This window comes from Oncorhynchus kisutch, linkage group LG11, assembly GCF_002021735.2.
Source record: "Oncorhynchus kisutch isolate 150728-3 linkage group LG11, Okis_V2, whole genome shotgun sequence".
Lineage (NCBI taxonomy): Eukaryota > Metazoa > Chordata > Actinopteri > Salmoniformes > Salmonidae > Oncorhynchus > Oncorhynchus kisutch.
In genome coordinates this window covers 55,901,868-55,913,235 of record NC_034184.2, presented here as the reverse complement: position 1 = coordinate 55,913,235, position 11,368 = coordinate 55,901,868, and the positions used below count along the sequence as shown (strand labels likewise).

General features: G+C 40.5%; 1 protein-coding gene across 1 annotated transcript in view; it reads right to left on the bottom strand.

Annotated features, from left to right (window-relative positions):
• Positions 1–3,904: 3,904 nt before the first annotated feature.
• Positions 3,905–11,368, bottom strand: part of LOC109899533 (cadherin-6-like) — an 86,240-nt gene continuing 78,776 nt past the window's right edge. Inside the window, exons 9-12 of the mRNA XM_020494855.2 lie at positions 10,614–10,735; positions 10,315–10,432; positions 9,801–10,052; positions 3,905–9,350 (exon numbers count right to left, since the gene is read on the bottom strand). Of these exons, the coding sequence (XP_020350444.1) occupies positions 8,836–9,350; positions 9,801–10,052; positions 10,315–10,432; positions 10,614–10,735 (1,007 nt within the window). The 3' untranslated portion in view covers positions 3,905–8,835. The remainder of the gene's footprint in view (positions 9,351–9,800; positions 10,053–10,314; positions 10,433–10,613; positions 10,736–11,368) is intronic.

The window sequence follows — 11,368 nt, the reverse complement described above, 5'->3', positions numbered from 1 at the left end:
TAGATGGAAGCACGGTATGTGCAAAGTTTGACTGATCCAATGAACCATTGTATTTATGTTCAAAATGTTGTATCAAGACTGCCCAAATGTGCCTAATTTGTCAATTAATAACTTTTCATGTTCAAAATTGTGCACTCTCCTCAAACAATAGCGTGGTATTCTTTCCCTGTAATAGCTACTGTAAATTGGACAGAGCAGTTAGATAACAAGAATTTAAGCTTTCTGCCAACATCAGATATGTCTGTCCTTGAAATGTTCTTGTTACTTACAACCTCATTCTAATTGCTTCAGCCTACGTTAGCTCAACCGTCCCATGGAAGGGACACCGATTCCGAAGGAGTTTTACAGTAAGAGTCTCAATCTCTTGTCCCTTTACACTCTTTATGTAACGGCATGATAAACAATGCAAATGACCAAAGAAGCATCTCTCTCTCTCTCTCTCTCTCTCTCTCTGTGTTATTCTCATCTGTTTTTCTCAGTTGCTAAAACACAATTTCTGAAACCTTGCTCCATGTCCTGAAAACATTAAACACAAAACCTCATCTTCAAGCACTATTTCAATAACCTCTGACCCGTCTTGCAAAATGAAACATTCGCCTCAAAACAGTTTTACCTGTGTTCAAAATCAAACACTGCTCTCAAATCATAAACAAAGTGATCAAAATGATATACACTCTCAAGCAATCAGTAAACAATTGTCACAGCCTACTAGGAGTGGTGGGTTGGAATCAGGCACAGAGAGCAGGGTTCAGTAAATCATGATTTATTCTCCGGTCACGCCAACATAAAACAGACCAGCCCAAACACAGGACCAAACAGTCCGGAGAATACAAACATGAAAACCACAACCAACAGAGTAACAAAAAACAATCCCGCACAAAACAAGGGCGGGTCAAACTACTACATATAGGGAAGCTAATTAAACCAAAATACACACAGGTGAAACTAATAAGACAAAACCAACAGACAAACGGAAAAGGGATCGGTAGCGGCTAGTAGGACGGTGACGACGACCGCCGAGCACCGCCCGAACAGGCAGGGGAGCCAACTTCGGTGGAAGTCGTGACAACAATACACCGAAAAATTGAAAACACATTGTTCAAAACATACAATTCTCAGGGAGTACATTTTTAATGTAACAAAAATATTCATATTTTTCCATCATTGTCTTTTGATGAACGAAAACATGTTCTATCATAGTAGCTCAAAATTGATCAGAAATTACTACTCTGCTTTGCTCTTTGCAATTGTGTTTTTTGTTCTTCCTCCTCCTTGTAGTCCTATTTTTACAGTACTGTATCCTGCATCTCACAAACTTGTCCTTTGTCTCTGTAATACTGTAATTCGTGTTCTTTGTTGATATGAACCTGCAACCAGTCAAAATCTAGCTAAAATTCTCAATTGCTAAAACACTAAGACCCATTGGCTGAACAAAGTTCTCAGTTGCCTGGACTCATTTAGCTAATTATGCAATCTGTTGTCAATACCTTAAACCATTTCACATGGAAAACACAATTTGCAGATCTCACTTAGACTTTTCAGCAAAACTCTAAACACATTCTCATTCTCAAAACACAATCTGCACTCTATAGTGTATCCCTCGCTGTTTGTTGAAGTGAATATGTTTGCTTATACTAGATGTTGGCCTCCCATTGCTGTAGAGAGACGTTGGGGCATTTGGCTATACGTTTGACATTTTAGTAATTTAGCAGACGGTCTTATCCCGAATGCTTTATTGTCTGTAGACTACATGACATGGTGGAGTGACCAAAGATTCGTCCTGGGGTCAAATACTATTAGTTGTCTTTTAAATAGAGTGTGTTTGATTGAGCTTTAAGTGAAGAGGAAATTAAGCAACTCCTGGAGGACAGTGGAAGTTGATAAAAATGCTATTGATATTTTTAAAACCAACGCATTTCGGCCCGTGGCCTTCATCAGGGTTTTTATTGATTGAACTTGACACATAGACAGTTAGTCAAAAGGATACTGTAAATCTTAGTGCCAGTGCGAGATCTGTGAATGGAATAACCTACAGTACAGAACAAACATGGTCTACACAACTAAACTGTCTGTTGTTCTTTCATGATATCCTAATCGACTTGATCTAAATTTGTGACATAAATGCTTTGACACAGAAGACCTGGCATCCCTCCATGGGTACAGTTTTAAATTGAGACGCAGTGACGCAGTGATCCTTTTCTGTTCTCTTTATTACAGATCTCATTTGGAGATGTTATGTTCTAATTAGCTTATCAGATCCCATTCTCATCACAATGACATCAAATGAAGCCTGTCGAATTCCATGTTATTTTGCTAATATTAGGAAGGAAAATAATGAGGTACTAGGGCCATTCAGTGCTGGTAATGTTTGCAGTGTTTCACAAATTATAACTAAAATGACAACATGTAGGAGTACGTGTACATTACAATGTCAACACATGCTAAACACTATAGTAATCACTGTCCTCTATCGGTCATATACTGACTGTGTCTCTCTCTCTTTATTCCTCTCTGTCTTTTATATTTTCCCTGGTCCATCTCTTTTATTATGTCTCTCTTTTATTATGTCTCATCAGAAGCGATTCATCGAGCGGAAGTACAGACAGGAGCTGAAAGAGATGAAACGAGAGAGGGAGCGCCAGCAGAAGGTGGGAGACGAACCAGAGGAAAGTAGGAAGTAACAGAGCCTTTCTCTGACCCATCGAGATGGACAGAGCACTTCTTTGACCAATTGAGATGGATGATATTGAATAGCGCATTCAAGGAGCAGGAAGTGGAGGGATGAACAATTTACAAACACTGAATTGCAAACAAAAAATGCATTTTCCTCTGACTACTCCCTTCATCTGCATCTGACTGGAGAAGATTTGTCAGGTGTAAACAATATGTTGGCAGCTTATCATTAGACTTGCTTTCACCTGGTCAGTTCTTTCAGATCAGTGCAATGAAGGAGAGAATTCGAGGAGAGGACAAATGTCTAGACAATTGAGAAAGACCACCAGTCTACAGTCCACCCTGTTCTGTCTCATCCCATTTTTATTGTGCTTGGTTGCGTTTGTGGTTGTTTTGAGCTGCATTCATGTGTAGGTCTTAATCAATTTCATGTTGATTATGTACAGTCAGTTTTTACCTAAATCTACAGCACTGTTGGTCGTCGCTCATGATAATGAACGGCATCAACAGAAATGCTATGTTTTAAATGTCCATTTTTACTGCAAGTGACATTGATACTAATTGATATTAATAAGGGTATTTGAAATATAGATTTTTCATTATAATGACATCTGTCCTCTTGATAGCCATACTCTTCATAATCAGTGTCCAACGACAAATTGCTTAATGGGAAAACTAGTAGTGGCATATCACATGCACGTTATGAGGAGGGGAAAGTGTTAATATGATTTAATTACATTAAATATGTAAAATGCCACCATCTGTCGCACATCTGCTGCCTCTTCCTCTAACAATGAAAAAAATCGTTTTTCCCCCCTCTCTCCAAATCCGATAGCCAGATTTTAAAGATCTTAATTATAGATTGTGTGGAATTAATGATTGCTTCAGTTCAGTAGCCACAGGATCCATGCTATTAACCACTTTGTCTTGAATTTCAACGTACGTCATAAGAACTTAAGCTACAGTACCTTCGAGCTAGTCTGATGTCATACTGGGCAAAAACTAAGGGAATATGGCTAATGTGCAGACTGATTTTTTTTTTCCAAATTGGTAAAAATTTGGCCAGTGTCTAGGGTGTGGTTATGGTAAGTTTGAGTTTTTTGCCAGTCTGGCTGTCAAGTAGTCCCCAACTTTCTCACTTCCTATGCCTGTTAAATTGCCCTCTGACAGCAAAGCTTATCTGATTCTGAAACACTGATGTCTATGCATAGAAACAGTAAGGATGAATGCATGATTTTGAAGAAATTTAATTGTTGGATCATGTAAATATGCAGTAGAAAATCATGTTGTACAAAGCAGATAGATGAATTAATGGGCATCGTGTCATGACCGGGCCCCTTTTAACAACTTCACATACTATAACCTCTCATAGTATTAATCAACATAGAAAAAAATGTCTGCATCCCTATTCTCCATCCGTCCCCTGAAGTGTGCACTTGCATACTTTCTCGCACAGTAAGTAAGCCTTATCTGAGCCAAAACGGCCAATGGGGCAGGAGCCTAGCCCCTTTTTCTGTAGCGTGAGGCAGGTTGGTGTACAAGTACAGCCCCTAGACAGGATGCTACCTTCTCGCATGGATTTAACATTCCTATTCTTGCAAATCCATGACAGGTAGTGTGTAAGTGCACCATTTAGGAGAAGGGTGGAGAATTGGGACATAGCAATAGACTGCTCAATAACATAGTCAGCAACATAATATAGAGGCAACCTTAAGGCTAGCCAACTGTCTACAGTTGAGGAGGACATCAGTACTGCATACTGTAGGCTAGCTCTGGTCCAGGGTGTGAATGGAAGCATCGGTGTTAGCAGGCCGCACTAACTCCCTGGACCAGAATTTACTGTAGGCTAGCCATATCTGGCAGCTAACTCTTGTGTCCTTAGCTGAGCATGGTGTTAATGCACAAACATGTATTTATAGTGAAATTATGCTGTTGACACCCTGTATTAAAGAGAGACAATGGATGTACCAATCCGAGATTGCCCCTTTAAAGAAGGAAAACAATAATGCAGTCTTCTGTTGTCATTTCTCCTTCTGACATAAACTAGATGTCAAACCCTCAGGGCAGTAGAAGAATAACAGTTGATTTTCAGTGTGAAGGGTTTAGGAACCCAAATAAATGCTGCTTATCAAAGCCACATTTGCCACAATCTCAAACAGTCACTTACACAGTGGGTGCTCAATGGTCTTTTAAAAACATTTTTTTTTTTACACAGTTTCTCATTATAATATTGAGCATATTATAGTAGTATACATTTTTAACAAGTGTGTTCTTGTCTTAGAGTACTGTCTAAGCTACCACACCATTTTCATCAAATTATACTATTTTTTTACATCCATGGGCACTTGGAAAATATTTTTGAAAAATAAAGTATCAAGTCCGATTTGTGTGAATCATAAATGCTGCAGACAGAGAGAAAAATATAATCGTCATCGTGGCAATTACGTCAGTTGTGTTATTCGTTTGAAATGTCTGATAAATGTAATCCGTCCTCAGGTTGGCCTTTAGTAGAGAGTTGCCACTGCTTGTTTTAGCTAGGCTAAATCCCAAATGGCAGCCTACTCCCTATATTGCACACTAGTTTTGAACAGGGCCCTGGGCAAAATTAGTGGACTATCGGGAATAAAGGGCCTTTTAGGATGCATCGCTGTACTTTTTTTCTCTTGATGTACCGCTGCCCTCTGAGTGCTCCCTCATACATTCCTCTTATCAGCTAAACGATATCAAAGCTGTTTGTTCATAAATCATAGAGAAATAATGCTTGGGGGCAATATCGCAATGCTACTGCTGTTTAATGTGTCTTTTGTGGCCTTGGACAATTTGGGGGTGCTTTGCTTCATTTGAATTGCTATATTTTCTTACTACATGTATGTCAAACCATTTTATGACGGCAAACCATTTCATGACCATTTCATACGTAAGTGTCAGACCATTTCACGCTCCTAATATTGTATTGACCTTTACCTCTTATGTCAAGGACAATCCCAAGGCAATGTCGACCCTCTTCCTCACAACTGAAATATCACATTTCCCTTAATAATAGGCAGCGTTTTCCCCCACATCGTCCCAATATGTCAAGCCTGCGAATGCCCTTTTTGTCAGTGTGCACTTCACAAATATATAGTCAACCATCAATCAATGACTTACATTTGAAAGAAAAGGAAACTGTTTCAAAATACAGAACAGCATACAGAGTAAGACACTAAGTAAGGAATTAATGTTTAATGGGAACTGCATGTTTCGTTTATACTAAGCAACACACTGCTACTGTAACCCTCTATGCTTTCATGTCTATAGACAGTCTTCCAATAGGAATACATAATAATAATAACTACTTTATTTGTATAGCGCGTTTTAACACAAGTAAAAAGTGCCTCACTTCATAAAACAATCAAATAAAAAGTACTGACAGAGACAGGAAGGAAAATGACAAATGATAGCAAAATGAAATGACCTTTTAATGTATGATTTCAATGTACCTTTATAAAAGTGTGTCTTCAGCAGGGATTTAAAAAGAGGCACTGAATCGGCAGGCCTGGTATCCTCTGGCGGACCATTCCAAAGTCCAGGAGCCCTAATGGCAAATACCTGCTCTTCTTTCGTTTTCAACCGAGACTTTGGAATGGTCAGCGGTGCCCCTGCCAGAGGATCTCAGGCTGCATCCTGGCTCGTAGGGAGATGAAAGATCAAGTCCGATTTGTGTGAATCATAAATGCTGCAGACAGAGAGAAAAATATAATCGTCATCGTGGCAATTACGTCAGTTGTGTTATTCGTTTGAAATGTCTGATAAATGTAATATGCGATATGGAATGGGGCTAAACCAAGTCTAACCTTACATGTGATTAATACAAATAAGAAATATACTCCAAAAGTGACTGGTAGCCTTTGTAGAGAAGCTAAAATAGGTGTGATGTGATAACATGTCCTGGTTCCTGTTTAAAAGAAGAGCTGCAGCACTTTGAACTAACTGTAGACAAATGGAGTGATTTCTGACTGAGACATGCACACAAAAGAGTAACAGTAATCTAGGCATGAGGAATAAAAAGCGCAAATAACTTTCTCCAGATCAGTGACTGAAATAAGACTGCTTTTAGCTAAATTTCTTAGGTGATAAAAGCAGGACTGGACTACCGTTTTTACATGCTCGAGGTCAAGGTCAAAGAGGACAAGGTTACTGGCCGTAGGCTTTACATTGGTGGACTAATGACCAAGGTTATTTACAATCTGGATGGGGGGCCAAATAAAACATCCTCTGATTTTTGTATCATTGAGCTGGAGAAAATGTTCAGTCATCTAACATTTTATGTCAGCAAGACACTTGTGAAGGGTAGCTATGCTAGCTTGGTCACTGGGTCTGATTGTTAAATAAAGCTATGTCATCCGCCTAGCAGTGACACTGAATTGTTATTATTGTGGATGCTGTCACCAAGGGGACAGGTAAAAAAAGGATGTGGCCCAGATTTGACCCCTGAGGGACACAATAGTGAACAGCTGCTGGGGACATTACTGAACCACCCATGCTCACGGGAAACGTCTGCCACATAAATATGACCTGAATCAGTCGAGGTCAACGCCAGAGTTTCTCACCTACTTCTTCAGCCGGTCAACAAGGATGTTATGACAGGTATTACAGTAACACTTTTTAAAGAGGGTACCTTAAAAGTGAAGCATTATTGACATTAGTTCTTCAGATACATGGTCCAGGTGTTTCAGGTACCCCCACACAGAATATAGTTTATGATCAAAATGATTGGCATCCTTGATTTTTTACATTTTTTACCTTCATTTGATAAATATGAGTAAACAATACTGAGCTATATTGTACGATAAATTAGTTTGACAATTATATTATTTTAAACTAATACAGTTCCTCATAGAACAATTTTTTATAACAATAATTACAAACAAATCTGTATGTAAAGATTCAGTACGGAGGAATGGTCTAAGATCCCTCCCAATGTGTACTACAATCTCATAAAACATTTTAGCAAAAGGCTAAGTGCTGTTATCCTCACAAGTGGCGGGTACCAGAGTACTGAGCAATAGTTTTGACCACTATTTTTGGGGGAAAAAAACAATGTATTACTTGTTAAACAAAATCTCTTTCTTTGAGCAATTGTATTAGTATAATAATACAAATTAGCATAGATTAGCATACAGCTCAGTCTTTTTTCTCATCTTCATCAAGGGTGCCAATAATTTCGGTCATGACTGTATGTGTTTGTCACAAATGGCACCCCATTCCCTAGATAGTGCACTACTGTTGACCAGAGACGTATGTACCTTAGTACAAATGTAATGCACTATGAAATGGTATGCCATTTGTGAGACAGAATATATGCAAAACTATAAGAAGATGTGGATCAGGTATTGACAGTCAGAAAGGTGTGTTTTCTGACGTCCCCCCCCATAGAAATACAATGAGTAGAGCGGTTGTCCCCATTCAAGTCAATTATGCTATAGTGGGTGACTGGCGGACAGTTTGAGTGTACCCATAGAGATAACATTCAGCCTCTCAGCAAGGCTTGTGTGATCTCAAAAGAGCATTGTGACATACAGAGTCATTGCTATAAGAGGGTGTATGGGAAGCTAGAAGCCTGAAAACAAAACATAACTGTACAATGTATTGTATCGATTTACAGATACGCACACACATAAGCTACGATAGAACTCACAAAATGCAGCTTTTTTTTTTTGTCCCAGAAACACTGAAAAATGAATAGGCGTTGTCTGTCTATCAAGTCCACCACAAAACCGCTTGCTGTTACTCCCTCCTTTGCAGGAAGCTTTTGAAAAAGAAAAGAGTAGAAGTTTGTTTGTATATAGAGATACTGTGTATGTGGGCCTGGTGTACAGAGTAAAGTACAACAACTCTTTTCCTCAGGAGTCCCCTGCTGCCTAGCAGAGAAAGAGAAAGACCACTAAATACTGACAGGATAGCTTATCTTCTTCCTCCTAGTCCTCCAGAGAGGTCAAACATCAACGGTGATCAACGACGGTAAAACACTGCCTCGTGTCTGTTTGTGTCCTCTTTGTTTTGTTCTATTGTTTGCCACTTTTACAAAGTACCAGGAGTTAAGTTCACTTTAGCTATTGTTCCGAGTGTTTGTTTGTTGTATGTTTACCTTTAGCTCCCCTCTTACGAGCTCCTTCTCTCTCATTAGGAATCCCTGCAGCTGTCACTGTCCTCTCCCCCGTACAAGTCTGCCAGTTTCTTAAACCTGGGTCCCCACTCGCTCAGGTAGTTATAGTCCTGGTCTCCCTCTATGGTCATGGAGCCCAGGGAGCTAAGGGACTCAGCAACCGAGCCGCTCCCTTCGTAGGCGTAGGTGGCCAGGGAGTCGTAGGGCGGTGCGGTGGGGTCCTGGTCGTTTTCCTGAAGCCTTTGGTTTATGAAGTTCCTGACGTCCGCGTTGTCCCTGTGGGCCGGGGGAAGGATCACAGTCCGACGGATGGGAGGGTGCAGGGTCTCGGGCTTAATGTCCCTGCGCTGTTTGCTCTCCTCTGTGGCCTCTGGGTTGCGCAGCGTGCCGATATCAAAGGCCTGGGTGTCCTCCTCTCCGCCCCCTTCATCGTTGTAGCTGACAACGTTGTCTCTCACATCCTCTTTGGAGATGATCAGAGGCTCCTTCTTCCTCTGCTGCCTCCTCAGGGCAGCGAACAGCACCACGATCACTATAGACAACAAAAAGAGAGGGAAAGAGAGAGAACTTGAGTATGAGATGGGAGAGGAGAGGCGAGGAAAGGAGAGGTGAGCAAAGGAGAGGAGTGTGCTTCGATTGATCATGATCACTTCAGAAACAAGACAAAAAAAGTCTGAGCAACTTTTTATATTTTTCCTTACTGGATTCCTCCTATTTTCTGAAGGATAGCTTTTGTCTGTTGGGAACCATTGATGGTGTGGATATATGATACGCTCACTAATGTACTTTGGTGGGCTGAGAAAGGCTTGCGCTGCCACATAGGACGTGTGATGTGAAACTTATCATTTATGTGTGTTAATGTGATTGACGCTTTAAATATGCTCTATGTAAGCCACATGCCAAATAACATTTTCTGTGTCATTTAAAAAGATTAATGGAAAATAAAGCTTTTTTTAATTGAACTGAATTGCGAAGTACTCACTGAGCAGTATGAGGACACAGAAGATGATGGCCATGAGGGCTCCAGTGCTGAGGCCTGCGGTGAGGACCAGAGCTTCCTGGTTACACAGCTGCATGTTCCCCTCGCGGTCGCAGGTGCAAACGTGCACCGTCAGGGTGTTGGTGCTGCTCTGCATGGGGAAGTCGCTGTCCGAGATCACCACGGGGACCAGATAGTTACTCCTCTGTAGCCGGCTGTAGCTGTTTCGTCTGGTTAGGATACCTGCCGTGTTGTCTGTTGGAGAGAAAAGTGTTAGAGTTAGCTACTATACAAGTTAGGTGGAGGAACGTTTCACAGTTTTTTAAGAGGCTTGTTTTCTTTCAATTTCCTTGTCTCAAATGTATGGCCTTAAATATTATATTAGAGTGTGCTTAAATATATATGACTCGGTGTGATTTACAAATCGTGATCATGGCAGCTGTGCAATACACCAAATAAAAGACACGGACAATTAAATGTGTGTCAACTGCTGTTCTACAGGAGGAAGGGCACATACCTTTATTGTCTCTGACGGTGAAGTTGGCTTTCACAGAAGCCTCGTGCGCTAGACTAAAGAAGAACCTGTGTCCACCAATAGGCTCGTCAGCGTCTGCAGCACTTACTGTCTGAATCCTCTGAAAAAGGCATGACAAATATGATCAAGCACAGATAACATACTTTATCTCGAGGAACAAGACGAATGTGTTAACTGACAAAGGTTATAAACTGATAAAGGTTAGATAAGTTGGGGACCTTAGGTGGCAAAGAAGACCTGCTGTAGGGGGTTTAAAATAATAGTACATTGTTTTCCATTACCTGGTTAGCCTTGGCGTTTTCACAGACAAATGTCTCGTAGTAAGTGGCGAATGTAGGAGCGTTGTCATTAACATCCAGTACTCTAACATAGACTGGTACACGACTCATCAGCCGTGGGTTGTCTGTGTAACAAAGGGACATGACATTTAAGAACAACACCAAGTAAAAGACAATAAATGCCTTTGATACAATTATGATACTGTTCTGTGTCTCAGCAAGCACTTTGGTGTAAGTCCCTCAAATTCAAATCTAGACTTTGAAGTCAGTTCCACTGCGTTTTTTTTTTATTCTTACCCTCTAATCAGAGACTGATTTAGACCGGCGACGGCAAGTGGGTGCAATAAATTATCAGGTAGAATAGAAAACCAGCAGGTCCGCGTAGTGTAAGATCTGTATTCAAATATTACACTACGACAGTGGCTCGCACCCAGTAGGGGGAGATGAACAAACGCAAAGCAAGCACTGCCCTATGAGTTCTGGAGTAATTCTGGTATGTTGTTGTACCTAATCTGGTGTCCCAGGTCTGAATCAGTCCATGATTACAGAGGAAGAATGAAGATGTTTTTTTTAATGTGTAACTGGATTCAAGGTCCATATTGGATTTGTGGGCTATGGAAGTAGATCTGCTTTGTCTTGTTGATACAATGATGCAAACTCAACTACTCATACTACTGTACATGTAACTAGAAAGTACTGTACTAATTCACCACACACACACATGCACACACACGCACACACAAACACACACGTACATC